The sequence below is a fragment of the Tamandua tetradactyla genome, chromosome 20 (assembly GCF_023851605.1).
Source record: "Tamandua tetradactyla isolate mTamTet1 chromosome 20, mTamTet1.pri, whole genome shotgun sequence".
Lineage (NCBI taxonomy): Eukaryota > Metazoa > Chordata > Mammalia > Pilosa > Myrmecophagidae > Tamandua > Tamandua tetradactyla.
Window position 1 is genome coordinate 29,321,812 of NC_135346.1, and position 20,107 is coordinate 29,341,918.

Sequence of the window (20,107 nt, forward strand, 5' to 3'; positions counted from 1 at the left end):
TTACTAATACTTATAAAGTTATTAGTAATATTATGGGTGCTTACTCTGTGTCAGGCACTAAATGAATGCACTATCTCTACTTGTCAAAAAACCCTATAAGATGCATATTATTATTATTATTACCAATTTTTACTGTTGAGGAATTGTGAAACCAAGAGAGATTATACAGATGGTTAGTAGGGGTGCTGAGAGTCAAAATACAGTTTATTTTACTTTAAAATCTTTTTACTTTTAAGCACTACTCTAACATACTTCCTTTCAATAATAGCAGATAACATTTACTCAAGTGCTTACTAGATATTAGGCTCTGAACTATATGTGTGACATATAATAGTTAATTTTATCCTTATAAATCCCTGTGATGCAGATATAGAGGTTATTATTTATATTTTTCTAAAAAAAATGAAATTTTCTTTAGGTTCAGAATGCTTAACTGACCTACTCAGGTTCATAGATCTATACTTACTGAATTAGAATGCAGGATGGGCTCCCTCTGGCCTCTGAGCCCTTATCCACTAAACTATTCTATGGCCATATGACAGAGTATTCTTTAATCTTTGCAAACACTGCACAGGTTTTTAGGAATATCCCCTATGGAATCAGAAAACTGGAGCATTACCCCTTCTGAGCAATTCAAATCAATAAAATGTATCAACCCCCTAAGCACTCACCTTAGCACATGTGTGGATCCATTAATGGTTGTGGTTGAACAGGGGGCAGTCTGGCCCAGAATGACAGGTCTTCGGTAGCGCTCATCATCACAGCAGAGGATGATGAGGAAGGCACGTCTAAAAGACTTATTCAAGAAGGCGTAGAGAAAGGGGTTCAATCCAGAATTGATATAGCCAAGCCAGAGGAAAGCGGTCCACACCTGCTCAGGCACAGCGTAGTCTACGAAAGGATCCACAACATTGGTGACAAAGAATGGTGCCCAGCAGAGGCAGAAGCAACCCATGATGATGCACAGGGTCTTGGCTGCTTTGGTTTCTGTCCTCATGCGATGCGTACTATGCTGGTCTGCTGGCTGGGGCCTGCCCTCTGAGGCGGCTCCTGCTCGCTGCAACATCTGGATCTGGTGGGCGTGCTCCTTAGCGGTGACATAGATGCGATAATAGGCCAGCACCATGAGCAGAAACGGGATGTAGAAGGCCACCACAGAGCAGGTGACGGCGTAGGGCTTGTTGACCATGAAGATACAGTACGTTGAGTTAGAGTTCTGGTTGAGCTTCCTTTGTTCTATCTGAGAGTTGGAGGAAAAGAGGAAGGGAGGAAGGGAGGGACGGAAGGAGGAAATGAAGAGGGAGAAGCAGGAGGAGAATGAGGAAGAGGATAAAAAAGGATAATGGATGAAGAAGAGGAGGAGGAGAGGAGGCATTGAAAGAAAAAGGAGGAAGGGAACAGAGAATAAGGGGGAGGATGAATAAAATAAAAAGGGAAAGAGAAAAGGAAAGAAAGAAGAAAGTTTATCACCATAGCTTTTTTAGCTTTTAAATCTTACAGCACACAGAACCTTGAGGATGGAAAGAGAAGATGATCATATCCCAAAATTCAGAGGGTTTCATCTGTTCAAGAGGGGCTGAAAGCGCTAGGAAAGAGCAGAAGTAAAAACAAGAAAAAAATCTTTCTTCATTCCACCTACCCAATTGGTAGTGGAATTCAGCCTCTCTTCTTCCTTGCCCTTCTGCTTGCACATAACATACAAGAGACTCTTAGAATGGCTGAAACAGTAACATCAGAGTCACCTGAGGTGCTTATAAGTATAGATTCCTGGCACCAGGCAGACCTACTAGATTGAAATCTCTGGGCAATAGGGTGCAGATACTTGCATTTTAACAAGCTTTAAAAAAAAAATTCTAAAGCTCATTAACATTTTGAGAACATTTGCTCAATACCATTCTAAACCTAGCTCTTTGGAGGATTTCATGGAGCCCTTTCCTAGACTTATTTCTCTGCTTTCTGTGTACTCTGCTTAAGGTTTTTTCTCATTCATGTAACTGAATTTCAAAGTATTGATACAGAGAAATAGCCAAGAGGGACATTAGAACTTGGGAGAAAAAAAAGGGTAGATATTTTGGAATCATGGTAGAAGAGATTATATAGGTCAAGCAAAATCATTAAGGACCTTGAACCCTCACCAGAGAATGAGACCTAGGAAATACTTAATGCCTTGACTTACTCTCCTTCTTCCATTTTCTCCCAAATCCAGCCCATTCCCATGTTCAGCCTGACCCCATTGAAACTGCCCTGGTCAAGTTATTAATGATCTCCATGTTGCCATGACCAGTCCTATCTGCACCTTTTGAGGCCCCTGAACCCTCCATCCTTCTTCTTCTTTGGGTAACTATTTCATTGAGTTAAAATACATATAAAGCACATAAGTATAGATGAATTACTATGAAGTAAATACACCTATGTTATCAGGTCAGGCCATAGAATATTATCAGCTCTATACAAGCCTTCTATATGACGCTCCCACTCATTACTATATCAGCAGCACTGATTAATTTTATGTTTTCCAATTTAATATTAATGGAAAAATAAACCATGTACTATTTGTATCTTATTTCTTTCATTTGAACTGTATCTATGAAATTCATTCATGTTGTATGTAACTGTAGTGTGTTCTTTTTAATTATAGTATAACACTGCACTGTAAAAATAAATCACAATTGTTATCCTACTCTGTTATTGAGGGACATATTCATTGTTTTCAATTTTTTGCCATTTTGAACAAAACTTGTGCAAGTTTGTGTGTGAATACAAACATTTTCATTTCTCTTATGTATACAAGTTAGGAGTGGAATTATTGACATAAGGTAAGCATATATGCAGCTTTAGGTAAATACTGCCAAACAGGTTTCCAAAGTGATTTTATCAATTTACATTCCCACCAAACACACGGTATGAGTTTCAGTTACTCAACATACTCACCAACACAGTGTTGTCAGTGCGTGGAGACATCTCACTACGGGTTTGTCTGTTCATTTAATAATGTCACAAAGTTCACTTGATTACGTCAGTAAACACTCCATGTGTCCTTGACTACCTTTCCAGTGGGTGGAGATTAGAATTTGTATTATGTCTAACCTTTGTTATGAGAAAGTATCCAGTAATTTGTGCTTAAAATTCCAATCCACTTGCATCCTTCCTGTCTGAAAGTATGTGAGCTGCTGCTTCTGTTTGGATATCTTCTCTTATAAACTGATTATTCAGGTATTTTCCAATTTTGAAAACTGGGTTATGCTTCTCTTTCTTACTGATCTTTGATAATCCTTCTATATTCTTTGGACATAAGTCTTTGGTCAGATATATGTGTCGCAACTGTCTCCTACCAGTTCACGGCATGCCTTTTAATTCTTACTAGTAACTAGTGAAGGAAAGAAGTTCTTACTTTTTTTTTTTTTTTTTTTTTATTTTTTATTTTTTTTAAGAGAGAGGGAGGAAGGGAAGGAAAGACAGAAAGAAGGAAGGAAGGATGGAAGAAAGGGAAACATCTTTTTAAACATTTTCTTGTTTTTATTATATTTTGTTTGTTTGTTTGTTTTTTACATGGGCTGGGGCCGGGAATCGAACCGGGGTCCTCCGGCATAGCAGGCAAGCACTCTTGCCCGCTGAGCCACCGCGGCCCGCCCGAAGTTCTTACTTTTAAGAATTTAGTCCAATTTATCAACTTTTCCTTTAGGGTAGTATTTTTAGTCTTCTACTTAAGAAATCTTTGTTTTCACTTTAAGTATAAATATATTCTCAGATATAATGTTTAAGAAACATTCTTCCTATATTATCTCACCATATCTTTATTGTGTAAATTTTTACGTTTAATTCTAGTACCCATTTGGGATTAGTTTTCCTGTTTTGGTGTGACGTAGGGGTCAAGATTTATTTTTTACCTGACAGACATCCAATCAATACCAGCAGCATTTATTTTAAAAAGCATATTTTCCCAACTACACTGCAGCATAATCTTAGGCATAAATCAGGGGACTGTATGTGCATGGTCCTGTTTCTGAATTTTCTATTTTGTTCCCTTGATTTCTATGTCTAAACATGCACCATGGTGTTTATTTTAAATTAAATTGTGTTTAATTTCTATGACTTTATAATACATTTTGGATATCTCATAGTGAAAGTCCTCAAACTGTGATTCTTCTTTAGTGGTATCTTGGTTATTTTTAGATTTCTGCATTTCCATGCAGAATTTAGAATTAGCTTATCAATTTCCATTAAAATTCTTCCAGGCTTTTGATTGAAACTGGAATAGAATGATTGAGGAAAACTAACATCTTCACCATAAATCTTCTAATTAAGGAACGTGATAAATCTTCCCTTTAAGTATTTTAAAATTTATTTCAGGAATATTTTATAATATTCCATATAGACGTTGTGCACATCATTTGCTAGATTTATTCCTGAGTATTTGATATTTCTTATTGTTCTGTAAATGGTGCCATTTTAAAATTTTCAATTCTTAATTGTTTGTCAATAGTTTATAGAAATTAGTGAGGACTTTTTTTGGTATATTGACCTTGTATCTAGCCACTTGGCTGAGTTAGTTATTAACTAATATTTTGTTCATAGATTCTTTTGAATTGTCTCCATGAGCATTCAATGTGATAGGCAAATAACAGTTTCATTTCTTCCTTTCTAATCCTAATATCAGTTTTTCTTGACTTATTGAACTTGCTGTTAACTTTGATATCATTTTGAAAAAAAAAAGTAGTGGACATTCTTGTTTCATTCTCAATTTAGGAGGAGAGTTTTAATCATTTACTCTTAGGTATGGTTCTTGTTATTAGTTTTTTTTCTCAATGTCTTCTGTCTGGTTAATGGAGTTTCCTTCTATTTTCAGTTTTCTTATAATCTGTTTTCTTATTCTTTAAACCACGAATGGGCACTGAATTTTGTCAATGCAGTTTCAGAAGTAACAAGTTGATTATTTAGTTTTATCCTTCCTTTTATGAATGCAGTGTATTATATTTATTACACTATACTTCTGGAGTAAGCCTCACTCATATTGGATTCTGTGACACACCTGGATTTTTTACACCTAGATTTTTTTAGGATTGAGGGACTTTTCTCCCAACTGCTATTAATAGCTTTCAGTCATCAGCCTTCTCAAGGAATAGCTCTTGGCTGACGAGAGGCTTACCCCCATGTCACTTCCTCTTCCTGAGGGCACACTGCATCTAGTGTGAATATATATATACATCTATGAATAAAGATACAAATACTCTTTTACTGGCTGTGTAAACATTGAATATCACATCTTGTAAGTCTACAGTATAGCTTCCTATTGAATTGATACTTTCATCATTATGAAATATCTTTATCTCAAGTAATATTATTTGCCTTGAGTTTTATTTTGTCTCTGCTATAAGGAGAGCTACACCAGCTACCTTTTGACTAGTTCTTGCATAGTGTTCTAGTTTGCTAGCTGCTGGAATGCAACATAACAGAGATGGATTGGCTTTTAATAAAAGGGGATTTCATCAGTTCTTCAGAGGAAAGGCAGCTAACTTTCAACTGAGGTTCTTTCTTATGTGGGAAGGCACAGGGTGATCTCTGCTGGCCATCTCTCCAGGCCTCTGGGTTCCAACAACTTTCCCTGGGTGATTCTTTTCTGCATCTCCAAAGGCCTGGACTAAGCTGGAAGTGCTGAGATGAAGTACGCTGAGCTGCTTGGGTTGTACTACGTTGAGCTCTCTCACTTAAGCACCAGCCAATTAAATCAAACATCATTCATTGCAGCAGGCATGCCTCCCAGCTGACTGCAGATGTAATCAGCAACAGATGAGGTTCACATGCCATTGGCTCATGTCCACAGCAACAGAACTAGGCACCTTCACCTGGCCAAGTTGACCACTGAATCTAACTACCACACATAGCATATCTTTCTCCATTATTTTATTTTCAATCTTTCTGTCTCTTTATATTTAATTGGCTTCTTTTGTAAGTAGCATATATTTATACTTTTTATTCAATCGACAATCTTCGTCTTCATCTCTTCTTTGAAGAATTTAATCATGTAATATTTACCTTAAACACTGACTGTTTTAAATTTAAGTCTGTATTATTGTTTTCTATATATCTCCTCTGATCTTTGCTCCCTTTCCCGTCCCTTATTGTTTTTTTTTTTTTGCAATAACCAAAGAGTTGACATTATGGAATTATTTATCCCTTTATTAGCTTATTAGTTATTTTATTATTCTTTATCTTATTATTATTATTTTCCCTTATTATTTTATTACTCTACCTTATTTAGAGATTACAGCTTATTGCAGTCTATTTTACATTAGTACATTTTCCATTGCTTGGGCAATACAAGTATCTTAAACACTTTAGCTACATTTACTCATCCACTCCTGCCTTATATGCTGTTGTTTTCAAGTATTTTAATTCTATATATATTTTTAAAACCACAAGAAACTATTATTGTTGCTGTTTTAAATAGTCACGTTTTTATATTTACACACATGCTCACTATTTCCAATTCTTTACTGCTGCTTGGTGTTTCCATCTAGCACATTTCCCTTTTGCTTAAAAAATTATCCTTAAAATAACTTTTAATATAAACCTGCTGCTGAAAAATTCCCAGTTTTTGTTTGCCTGAGAAATTTCTTTGTCATCTTAATTTCTTATGAATAATTTAATTGGATTTCTAAGTTGTGAATTACTTTTTTTCATCATTTTATATATGGCTTCATTGTCATCCTGCTTCCATCATTACACTGGAGAGTCAGTTGTCCACCTTATTTCTCCTTAGAATGTATCCATTTTTTTCCCTAATTGCTTTTGAGATTTTTTTCTCTATCTTTGGTCTTCAGAAGCCTTATCATGCAGTCTCTTGATATAGTTTTATTTTGTATTTAACTTTCTGGGGTTTCATAGAGCTTTAATTCTGTGACTGGTAGGTTTCGTTTGTTTTGAAAAATATTTGGCTATTATTTCTTTGCATATTAGTTCTGCTCTATTCTCTCCTCTGTTCTTTCCGAAATTCCAATTATATGAATATTAAACCTTTTGTTTATTTAAGCTTCCAGTTTACCATCAATATTTTTGGCTGCATCTAATCTACTATTAAATCCATCTATTATATCTATTCCATGTAGTAGTTCTGGAATTTACATTTGATTTTTTTATACATTCCAGTTCTCTAGTAAAATTCTCCCTGTTTCCCACTACTTTTTTTTACTATGTTAACCACAGTTGTTTGAAAGTCTTCATCTAACAACTCCAATAACTAGATTGCCTGTGAATGTGTTTCTCCCTATTTTTGTTCTTGGTTTTTGGCCACTTGGTCCTGGTCGTTTTTATGTGTCTGGTAATTCTTTATTAAATAACAGGCATTTTAATAAAAATTTATAGAGACTGTGAATGGTGGCAGGCAACTCTAGAGAGGACTGAATTTTTTCTGGCAGGAAGATAGAATCTGGACAAAATACATCAATCTTATTGAGGCTGGTTTTAATGCATTTTTGAAGATGGTCTCATTCCAGTCTTTCTGTTTTCATGGAGGGTAGCTTTCATTGAGGGTGTCTCAATTAAAGCACCAGAAGTGTTTGCCAGGGCCATCCACCTTGGCAGGTCCTCAGCTCTGTTACATCTCTCCCTTTTCAGCACTGAATGACTGCTAATATCTCTGCCCTCTCTTTAGTCTCCCAGAATTTGCTTTCACCTTGATTTGTCCTTTCATCTAGACCCATGCATCCACAGCTTATAAGTAACCAAATGTTTCGACAAAAAATTGCATGATGAATTTAAGGCTCATTTCTCTACAGTTTAGATCTCCTGGGATCTCCTGGCACCCTCAAACTCCAATGTGTTTCCCCAGTTTAGGGAAACAACCACAAACCTGAGTCTGGTGCCTTCTCTTCAGCTTCTATTTCCTGATCCACGAATCAATGAAGGTCCCAAAGGAAAAAGTTCAAGTCTTCTTTTGATCTTTGGGATAGGTCTTCTTTTTCTCTTTTGGATCATAGATACTACAGTCTTGGTTGCCTTGGTGACTCTCCAATGCCTTTAAATATGATTTTATTTTATGTTTTTATTTTGTATTTTATCAAGTGTATTTTATTCATCTTTAAAAGTTGTGGCTATGATAGCTATCCCTCATGGCCAGAATCGGAATTCTCCCTCCCTCTTTATAATAATATTATTAACTTGGCTTCCAGAACAATTTTTTTCTCTCTTTGTTTTCTTTCTACCTTACTAGCAATTACTTTCAGCCTTCCTTTTGAGGCTCCTCCTTCTCTTATGACCTCTAATTATTTGAATGTCCTAGGCTCATTCTTTTAACCTTTTCTCTTCTCTATTTATATACATTTCTCAGGGTTCTCATTTACTCATAAGGGTTAAGATAACATCTAATCTTTGAAAATTTACTAATTTTTATTTTTTCCCAGCCAGGATCACCTATGAACTCCAGAATTCAATACCAACCTGGAAACCTGACATCTCAACATATCTAATAGGTACTTCAAATGTATGTTGTCCAAACCAAGCATGTGATTCTCCCCATCCCAAAAGCCCTATTCCACACACAGCCTATTCCATCTGGATTGATGGTCACCCGCTCCAATTTTCTGTTTGCTCAAACTAAAATCCCTGCAGTCATAGTTGACTCAGTTTATTCACTCATACTCTTCTTCTAATCTATTAGTAAATCTTATTGATTATATCTTCAAAATACATCCACATTCCAACTTTTTTCACAATTTCCATTGCTACTATTGCAGTTGGAATACCATGTTCTCTAACCTGCTGAATTCCTTCAACAGACTTCTCAACAGGCTCTGCTTCTACTCTTGTTCCTCTACTACTTGTTTTTAACAGAGCATCCAGAAAGATCTTTTAAAAATATAAATCAGATCATAACTTTCATCTGTGTGACATCCTGCAATGGCTCCCTATTTCACTCAGATTAAAAGCCAATGTATTTAAAGTTATCTACAAGGTCCTACAATATTTTCCCCATCTATTCTAATTACCTCCTTTCCTTCTTTGTTTTCTCCTCATTTACTCTGAACAAACACATTAACTTGCTTGACTTGAGAGGTACATCTTGCATCAGGGCCTTTGCACTAGCTGTTCCTTCTGCCTGGTATATTCTTTCCCAAGATATTCACAATGTCAGTGGCCTCACTTCTTTAAAGTCTTTACTTAAATATCACCCTCTCAATCAGGACTATCCTGAACACCCTATTTAATATTTAAATCTGCTTCTCCATCTACCTTTTTTGGTAGCACTTACAACTTGTGACATCCTAGATAATCTACGTATTTTTATCTCATATCTATTGTCTGCCTTTCCTTGCTAGAATATAAATGTTACAGTGGTATGGATCTTGGTCTAGTTGTTCAACAATATTCCAAGGATGTAGAGCAGTGTCTGGAGCATAATAAGTGCTCAATAAATAATTAGAGTGAAAGATATATAAAATATGACTACTTCTCACCACTTGTAGTAACTATTTTAGTTTAGATTAGCATCATCCCTTGTTAGCACTATTGCGATTCCTTTCTAATGTTTTCCCTATTTTCACTCCTGCAACTACACAATCCTGGTCTACATCTGACACTTTAAAACTGGCCAGAGCCCCACCCTGATCAAGATGATGGAGTGAGAAGCTTCAGGGCTCCACCCCTAAAAACTTTGAACAACCAAAAGGAACTGGCAGAAATTTATTTTTCAAAGCACCAGAAAACAGTTAAAGGATCGTACTAACAGAGTGAGCACTAAATCAAGAAAAATTCACATAAAAGCAGCAAAATGTCATGATGCCCTGCCTGGCCCCTCCTCAATCCCTCACTGCCTTTGTCCAGAGCCAGTCTGCAGTCCCAGCATGGATCCCTGGTCCTAGCTCTAGAGGGAGTAGAGTAACCCATGAGCACATACTAGGACAATGTATATCTAGCATAATCTGTCTGGTGGTGATCTGAGGGACTCACTGTCCCAGATGTTGCCCTGTCTATAGATGGCAGCTCACAGGACTTTCCCACATATACTGTGGGAGAACAGTCAAGTTGTGCTGCTTGGGGCAAGGGATTGTTGGCTGTAGGACATGCAGTGAAGTGCCCAGGACCATGAAGAAACTATTTCCTAGACAAGAGGGGACATTTAACAATGTAAATGAGGGAATTCCTAGGGCCACTCGTGCATGTCCAAGATACAAGAGCAGAAGGATCAGGGAGACCCTCCTTACTTGGCTTGAAGCTATTCTCTAAAGTCAGTGCACGGAGCAACTCTGAAAGAAAGCATTCACACAGGTAAATCTGCAAAGATTAGGAGAAGTGTTCTCTTCTTTGCATTCTGTGATGGTTTGAAGCTGTATGTACTCCAAAAACCCATGTTCTTAAATCTAATTCCTCTCTGTTGGTATGAACCCATTTTAAGTAGGATCTTTTGATGAGGTTACTTCAGTTAAGATATTTCCCAGCCCAATAAGGATGGGTCTTAAACCTATTACTGTAGTCCTTTATAAGTGGAGCGAAATTCAGACACAGAGAGAGAAAACCACAGAAGGAAGAAGTTAAAATTCAACAGAACCTAGAAAGGAATGGAGAAGCCAAGAGATGCCACCACATAACACTGCCATGTGAAAGAAGAGACAAAGATTGCCAGCAGCCAGCCCAAAACACCAGTCTTTAGGAGGAAAGCAACGCCTTGATGATTCCCTGATTTGGACTTTCTTTTAGCCTCAGAACCATGAACAAATAAATTTCCATTGTTTAACCTGACCCATTTCATGGTATTTGCTTGAGCAATATGTTGGTTTGAAATGATGTATGTACCCTAGAAAACTCATGTTTTAATCCTAATCCCATTTTGTAAAGGCAGCTGTTTCTTCTAATCCTTATTCAGTATTGTATGTTTGAAACTGTAATGAGATCATCTTCCTGGAGATGTGATTTAATCAAGAGTGGTTGTTAAGCTGATTAGGTGGAGGCATGTCCCCACCCATTTGGGTGGGTCTTGATTAGTTTCTGAAGTCCTATAAAAGAGGAAACATTTTGGAGATCTGAGAGAGAGCAGAGCAGAACGACATACCCACGTGAAGCAGAGTCCACCAGCCAGCTACCTTTGGAGATGAAGAAGGAAAATGCCTCCCAGGGAGCTTCATGAAACAGGAAGCCAGGAGAAGGAGCTAGCAGATAGCACCATGTTTGCCATGTGCCCTTCCAGATGAGAGAGGAACCCTGACCGTGTTCACCACGTGCCTTTTCAGATGAGAGAGAAACTCTGAACTTCATCAGCCTTCTTGAATCAAGGTATCTTTCCCTGGATGCCTTAGATTGGACATTTCATAGACTTATTTTAACTAGAACATTTTCTCGGCCTTAGAACTGTATACTAGCAACTTATTAAAGTCCGCTTTTAAAAAGTCATTCCACTTCTGGTATATTGTATTCCAGCAGCTAGCAAACTAGAACAAGCAGCCTAGAAAACTAAAACACCTTACTTTAAAATATATATATATTTTTAGCTCCTGGCATTCAAGAAAAGATCTGTGCCAACATTAGCTGAATGCAAGCTTAAGGAACAGATACCTTGGAGGCTAAATTTCAGTGATAACATATTAAAATATCTAGGTGTCAACAAAAGATTACAAAACACATAAAGAAACAGGAAACAAGGCCCAGGTAAAAGACAGAAGATTAAAGCATTAGAGACAAGCAATGAGGAAGATCAGACCTGGGACATTCCAGACAAAGGTATTTTTTAAAATGGTCCTAAATATGCTCAAAGAGCTAAAGGCAAATATGGATAAAGAATAAAGAAAACCAGGAAAATAACAGATCATCACAAAGAGAATATAAATAATAAGATGGAAATTATTAAAAGGAACCAAACAGAATAAAGATCATTGTAACAAATTAAAAATTCCACAGAGGGGTTCAACAGCAGATTGGAGCTGGCAGAAGAAAAAAATCAGTGAACTTGAAGACAAGACACTAAAAATCTTCCTGTCTGAGGAAAAGAAAAAGGAAAAGTGAACAAAGCCTGAGGAACCTATAGGCTACCTCAAAGCATATATTGTGGGAGTCCCAAAGAGAGAAGAGAGAATATTTTAAAAATAATGATGGCTGAAAACCTCCCAAATTGTATGAAAGACACGAATATACACATCCAAGGTGCTCAATGGACTCAAAACAGGATAAAACCAAACAGACCCACACCAAATTAAATTTTACTGTTGAATGCCAAAGATAAAGAGAAATCTGAAAGCTGCAAAAGAGAAGCAAAATTCTTTGTGCAAGGAGGCCTCAATAAGATTAAGTGCTGATTTCTCATCAGAAACCACAGAGGCAAGAATGTCAAAAGGAAAAACTGTCAACCAAGAATTATTTAGCACAACTGTCTTTCAAAAATGAGGAAGGGATTAAGACATCCCCAGATAAAAACGATTAGACTTGCCCTACAAGAAATGGAATTCTGCAAGTTGAAAGGAAAGGGCACTAGACAACTGACTGGAAGCCAAACGAAGAAATAAAGATCTCCAGTGAAGATAATCACATGGATTGATATAAATGCCAATGCTATTGTATTTTCGATTTGTACTCTACTTTTTATTCCTGCAGGATCTGAATGTCAAATGCATAAAATGTAATGATAAATCAATGGTTTGAGGTTAGAAGGTATACATGTGTAATCTGTGACAAGAACTACTTACAGAGGGGGGCGGAGAGGCATAGGAGCATGGCTCATACATATTGTTGAAGTTAAGTTGGTATCAAAGCAAGCAAGATTGTTACAGATTTAGGATGTTAAATTTAAACTCATGGTAACTATGAATAAAAATATCAAATGTGCAAACTCATGGAGTCAGAAAATAAAGTACAGATTACCAAGGGTTAAAGGGGTATTAATGCAAAATGAGTGTAGGGTTTATGTTTGGGGTAAAGGGAAAATTCGATTACTAGATGGTGGTGAGAGTACCGCAACATAAAGAGTGGTGTACTGAGGAGGGAGGGGTTGGGACGGGAAGATTTACACTTTATAAATGTTTCCATAATTTAAAAAGGAAAGATAAAGGAAAAAAAAAGAGACAATGACAATTAAATGTAATACATGATACTGCATGGGATCTAAGTGAGAAGAAAAGGCATTTCTCAAAAGGTGATTACATAAGTGAATATCCTTGTTCAAGGAGTACAAATATCAAGTTCAAGGAGTACGAAATCTGTAACCTGCTCTCAAATGTTATGGATAGGTAGATTAGATACACAGATAGATAGGTGATAGAATGATACAACAAAGATGGTAACATGTTAATATTGGTGGATCTGGATAGCTGGAGGGTGGGATACAGCTATACCGGAGTTCTCTATATGGAGTGTGTATTACTTTTTTCAACTGTCCTATTAGTTTGAAATTATTTGGAAATTAAAAAAATAAATGCCTGGACTTAATAATGGATAAAAAGCCCAAAAGGACATGAGTGGGACACAGGAAAAAATTTAAATAGAGATTGATAACTTCATATCAATGTTAACATTCTTGAACTTCATAGCTGTTCTTAATGTGCTTTCATAAATGAATATCCTTGTTCTTAGAAAATGCATATAGAAGTATTATGCATTCAGAGAGTATGGTACAACCTACTCTCAAATGTTCAGAAAATAGATAGATAGGTTGGTAGGTAGAATAAAATAGCAAATGTTTCAAAATGTTAAGCTTGGTGGATCTCTACAAGGGTGGGTGTGTTAAAATTCTCTGTATGGGTTTTGTAACTTTTGCAACAGTCCTGCAAGTTTGAAATTATTTCATAATAAAAAGTTGAAGGGGAAAAAGGAAGCCACATAATGTCTCCCTTCTGCTTCAAACCTTTCAAAATTTTCTCTTATTTCTTGGAGTAAAGACTGTTGTCCGGTCTCAGAATACCTCTCTGACTTCTACTCTTACTTTTCCCCCTTACTCACTGCCCATCATAAGCTTCTAGGTCATTCTCTGAACTCACAAAGCATTCTCCCACTTCAGGGTCTTTGCAGTTTTTGCAATTTTGGCATGAAACACTTTTTTGTAAATACGTGCATGACTTGCTCTCTCCTTTTCTTCAGGACTCATGTTAGCATGACTTAATCAAAGAAGGTGAACTTGTATTTAAAATAATATCTACCCCTCACTCTCCTTATATACTATTTTGGATGTACTGAAATAATGAATATTTAAAATTAATTTTGCTTATTACCTTTTAACCTTTTTAATATTGCTTCTAGACTATTTAAAATGACATATGTGGCTTTCATCTGTTGTTCTAAGTATATTTCTAGAGCTAATCTAGACTCCATGAATAGGCAATTAAACACAAAGGGAAAAGTGATATAAGAGGAGAAAACACTTCCTAGCCTTGAAAAGTCAAGGAGGACTTCCTGAAGGAAATGGCATAGCTCATTTTGAGTCAATTTCTTTTCTTCACAGCCTTTATACACTTGAAGCCTTTTGCTTTCCATCTAGTTGGAAACTAGGGAAATGATTTTAAAGATTTCTTTAGTCTGGGCAGGCCACGGTGGCTCAGCAGGCAAGAATGCTTGCCTGCCATGCCAGAGGACCTGGGTTAGATTCCCGGTGCCTGCCCATATAAAAAAAAAAAAAAACAAGGAGGAAAAAAAAAGATTTCTTTAGTCCCTAAAGTTTATTTTGCTTGGAGAAAGTCACTATATGAACACTTAGCTCTGATTTTTAGGGTGTTTCTTTCTAATTATCACCCTGCAGTTAGTTGATATGACTAATAATAAGCAGGTACTCCATTTCCCAGCTAGGTAAATAAGTAGAGATATCACTATCTCACTCTCATAAATGAACAAACAATTTGGAATTCTATGTCAGAAGGTCAGAGTAATGAGCCTTCATCAAAAGTTCCCAATCCACAAAACTTCTGCTTCCAAAGACCTTCTCCATTAGGGAGTAAATTTAGCAGGGAAATTAAGAGCTGGACTCTGGAGTCCAGTAAGCGTGGGCTCAGAGATAAGCTTCTTACCAGGGTGACTCTAGCTAAGATTTAACTTCTCTGATTGTCAGTTTTCTGATCTATAAAATAGGCACAACCAGTAGGATACAAGAGCGTTGGTGTGAGGTGTAAATAAGATTCACGGCAATAATGGTTAGAATGGTGTCTGGTACATAGTAAGTGCTCAGTTTTCCTTGGCCATTTATTATTCTATTCGCTGTTTGAAATTTGGATTGCAAATTCCCCCAAGAATGGTAAAACTTAGAGTTTGAAAGAAGAGGGACAGGATTCAAAGAATATCATGCAAGCTCTATCTCACAGATCCCCTTTCTACTTCTCCACTCTCTTGCTCCCAGCATTTCTTTCAGAAGTCTGAGGAACTTTTGTGTCATACCTGGGTTTGAAAGTCCTTTCCTGGGACAAGGAACAATGAGGGACTAGGGCTAGGAATGGGCAGAAGGAGGAAGTGGCAGCACCCCCTCCCACTGGTCCTGTTGGTCCAGTGCTTGCCCCCTACATCCACTCTCTATTCCCCTTCCTACATCTAGATGGATTCTGGGGTCAATTTTAAAGTGACGACCTGACAATTTCTTAGGGAATTTATGCCTGCTAATGAATCCATAGCTTTGGCTCTTCATTACAAGCCTGGTATGACAGACATAGTCTGGCCGAGCTGATGGGCTCTTAAAGACAACCGGGACGAGGATTGGAAAAGGCCTGGCCTATATGCCATGTGCCCTTATCCTACACCCCTTCTCCACTGAGGAACAATGAACCTTTGCAACACAGTCCCCAGGAAGTGGAACTCACAACCCGGTTCCCTTGACTGCTGGCCCAAGGCGCTCTTCTTTCTCTAGCAGCCTCCACCCACATCATTAAGTTTTGTCTGGGTCATTGTAGGCCTCATAGACTCAGCATGAAATGGGATGAGGGCTTCCTGAATTCCTATTCTGTTATTTCTAGCTGTGTGACATTGACATTGGGCAAATTATTTAACTTTTTGAACCTGGGACTTCTCATCGGTGCAATGGGGTAAATAATTATACTTTTCCCCAAAGGACGTCATCAGGATAAAATATTTAGTATATTTTCTTGCATATAGCAGGTATTCCAAAATGTTACCTTTCTTTTTAATGTCACTCGGGCTACTACCAGCATCTTCTCAGAGCATCTACCCAACCTGATGTTGTCTGTTCATTTAGAATAACAGGCAAACCAAGCTGATCCGACAGTAAATTGGTGCAGGTGGGGCCTGCATAGGTACTCACCAAATTGAGTATGCCAATGTTATTCCAGCCTTGCATTATAGGGAGGAAAGAGATAAACATGGGGAGGACCCAACAGCCTCCCAGCATTAGTGCTATGCGCAGAGGGGTCATCTTGTTCTTGTAGACCAAAGGCTGGCAGCAGATGGCATAATACCTGGAGAGAGAACAGAGGAGTGGTTGCCATGGGCAAGGAGGGATAGGAGGGCAAATGACAGATGAGAGAAAAGAGAAGGGGAGAGAACGAGGGAGAAGAGAAAATATTGAGACAAAGGAGTAGTAGAGGGGAAAAAGAGAATAAAAATAAAGGAAGAAAATAGAGAATAATGGGGGGGGAGGGAAAATCAGGTAGTAGAGGAAGGAAAAGAGAAGTAAGAAAAGAGGAAAGAAAAAAGTGATTATACACTAAAATATGCTATATTAGGTGACGAGTTGTTGCTCATGTAAATATATCCTTTAGGTCACACCTGAGAATCACCGTTTGGGGTCTGCCCCCACAGCCTTCCTTTTCTTCCAAGATCTAGAGGAGCTCAACACATACCTGAGGGGCTGCTCCATCTCAGGCACAGTTCCAACAATACCCGGATACCTGGACATTTGAGAAGCTTCTGTCCAGCCTTTTTGGCACTCTTTGATAACTCTGTTTCCAATGTGAAATGACTCCAGTATGTCTTGGCACCCCACCTCTAACAACTGTATCTCAGTTTTGTCCCCTTCTTCCTGATCACCTGCCTATGATAAAGTGGTACTCTAAGACAGTGGTACTCTAAGACAGTGCTTCTTAAGTTGTGGCCCAAGGACACCCAACCTTCCCGCTCCCTCCCTGTAACAGACTCACCTAAGGAGACATATTAAAAATGCAGATTCCAAGGCTCTATGACTCCTGAGCCAGATCCTGTTAAGGAGGGACCTGGAGTTCGCATTTGAACAAGTGGAAGTCATTACTTTTGCTTGCAAACTGTGCCCAGTTTCCTTTCTTCCAGGCACATGAACTTCCTGGGCTTCCTGTGGTTGGGTAGGGCCAAGTAACTGGTTCTAGCCAATGAGTTATGAGCAAAATTGACATGTTATTTTGGGGCTAGACCATTTAATTGCCCCTCACTTCCCTCCAGAGGATGAATGGGCTAATGCATGATGAACATTGAGTCTGGAGATTGCTATTGTTGGTGCAGCATAATCTAGCCCATTCTAACACATCAATCCACTCAGTAAACTCATATGCCTACTGGTCTTAAGAACCTCTTCTCTGTTTCTTGGTTTCTTTGCCCTTATCATTTTCTGTCCACAGGATATCTTCATTGGGATTAGAATTAAACTGCCTTTGGAAAGATCTCTCTGATGTCAAGAATTAAAATTTCAAATTTCTCCTGCTCCATCATTTCTTACCTGCTGGTCATGGTACACACTACTCACCCTTTTTGAGTCATGTTCTGCCTATGAGACTAGGTTTCATTCGACCTCCAACTGTTGGTCTCTTCCCTGAAACTTGCCCCACTTAGAATGCCAGTTTCTAACCCCTAGTTTGCCCTACCATATTATTCTAGTTTGGGGAGGTCATCCTTCTATGCCCAGGCTAGTCATGGAATTCGAAACAGCCATAATTCTACAGTAACTCTATCTGAATTTTGTAAGAGTCAAAAATAAGTATAAAAAGTATAAAAAGAAAAGCTGGAGGCTAAACTTATTCTTTAAGGATTTATACCACTTAGTGATGAACCATCCCCACCTACCCCTCATTTTGTGCTGCTCACTTCGGTTTTTCCCACCTCTTCTTTTCTTTCCTTAATTCAAAATAAAGCTAATATAACAATGACAATATTCTTTGAAGAGGTGGTGGTAGGAAGAGTTGGGAGGGAGGGTGGAGCCCATTATTACAGCACAAGAAGGGGGTGCCTCTGGAGCTGGGAGGTGAGGATTATGTCTTTCCTTCTAAGGCATCAAGAAACAACTGACCACACTGTACCAGAAAGCTTCTTGGGATTGACAGCCCAGTGGGGGGTCCTTACCTGGAAGGGCATGTAAGGGTCAAAAAACCAAAGAATGGGGAGAAGGATGTAATTGGGGATTCCAACCAAGATAGCGATGTGTGATGTTCCAGGGTGCCATGCTCCTATGGAATCTTTGAAAGACTAGCAAAAGCTGACAGAACGATCTTTCCTCAAAATCCAGAAAACAGTTAAAGGGTTGTAGTGATAGGGCAAGGGCTGAATAAAAAAAAAAATGCAGCATTCAAAATTTTCAGAGAAGCTTCTGGCACACTTGCTGGCCGTGACCCGAACCCCTCCCTGGCATGGAGTTAAGCCAGCCTGTGCTCCCACTGAGGGTCCCTGGCCTTGCCCCAGAGGGAGCAGAGTACCCCTATGCACATACTGGGGTGCTTCTATCAGGGGGAAGCCTGAAAAAAAATGAAACAGCAAACTTCTCTTAGACTTGTCCTCCCAGAGCTTGTCCTGCAGGCAAAAATAACTTGCAGGCAGCTAAAGTAGCATAATAAACAATTAGGTTAAAGTGTCCTGGGGCAAAGTATTACCTGCTTTAAGTCACATACTACAGCACCAGGGAGGAGGGAAAAGTCTATTTCATAGGGAGTGAGGGGCACTTACATTCCTGTGAACCGAGTAATTCCTAAGGCCACAAGTAAGCAGAATCCCAGGACAAGAGACAGGCATAGACGAGACTGAGAGGACATGTTACTTCACATTTGTCTTGGGGCTGATTTTCTAGACAGGAGGGCTAAACTCGGAAGGAGAGCACCATCCAAAGAAGAGCCAATTTTCAGAAACTGTGAAAGCTGTTTGTTTTTGTTAACTCCTGGCACTCAAAGAAATATCTGTCATATCACTAGCTGGACACAAACTTAAGAAGCAGAGAGCTCAGGGACTAAATCCCAGTGTTAAACTTTAAAATATTAAAGTATATATTGTATGAAAAAGGTCACAGGACAAAGAAACAGGAAAAGATAGTTCATCCCAAGGAACAAGATAAAAATCCAGAAACATCAACAAAGAAGACCAGGCAAATACTTTAAAAAAGAAATGATCCTAGGTATGCTCAAGGAAATAAAGAGAAAATAGAAAGAACTAAAGAATATCAGGAAAACAATGAAGGACAATATGAGAATATCAGTGAAGAAAGAAATTTTAAAAAGGAATCAAACAGAAATACTAGGATTGAAGGCCATAATAACCGAAATAAAATACTCTCTAGAGGCTTTCAAAGCACATTGGAAGAATGAGTGAACTCAAAAACAAGAAAATTGAAATGATTCAGTCTGAAGAGCAGAAGAAAAAAATTTAAAGCAAACAGAGTTTAAAAGAGCAACGGACACCATTAAGTGCACCAATATATGCTTTCTGGAAATCCAAAAAAGAGAAGAAGGAGAGACATGAGCAGAAGGACGATTCAAAGAAATAACGAACTAAAAAAGCTAAAAAAATTCCCAAATTTAATGAAAGACATGAATATATGCACATTCAAGAACCCCAATGAATTTCAAACATAATAAATATGAAGAGAACCATGCCAAGAGACATTGTAGTCAAACTGTCAATGCCAAGGACAAGAAGAGAGTTCTGAAAGCTGCAAGAGAAAAGCAAGGTGTTATGTACATGGCAGTTCTGATAAGATAAAATGCTGATTTCTCATTAGAAACTATGGAGGCAAGAAAGCCATGGGATAAAAATATTTAAAGTGACGAACTAAAACAATTGCCAATAAAAACATTTATATCCAGCAAGACTATCATTCAAAATTGAGGACGAAATTAAGCCGTTTCCTGATTAAAAAAAAAAACCTGACGGGATTCATCACAAACAGTGCTAACGGAGGTTCTTCAGGCAAAAGGAAAGTATACTAGACAATGGATTGAAGGAGCATAAAGAAATGAGGACCTCCAGT

The 20,107-nt window shown here is 38.0% G+C and overlaps 1 protein-coding gene across 3 annotated transcripts in view; it reads right to left on the reverse strand.

Annotated features, from left to right (window-relative positions):
* Nucleotides 1-20,107, reverse strand: part of HTR4 (5-hydroxytryptamine receptor 4) — a 182,776-nt gene that overhangs the window by 52,950 nt on the left and 109,719 nt on the right. For all 3 annotated transcript variants that reach the window (XM_077138070.1, XM_077138072.1, XM_077138071.1), the window contains 2 exons: nucleotides 16,214-16,367; nucleotides 672-1,240 (listed from right to left, as the gene is read on the reverse strand). In XM_077138070.1, coding sequence (XP_076994185.1) covers nucleotides 672-1,240; nucleotides 16,214-16,367 — 723 coding nt within the window. The remainder of the gene's footprint in view (nucleotides 1-671; nucleotides 1,241-16,213; nucleotides 16,368-20,107) is intronic.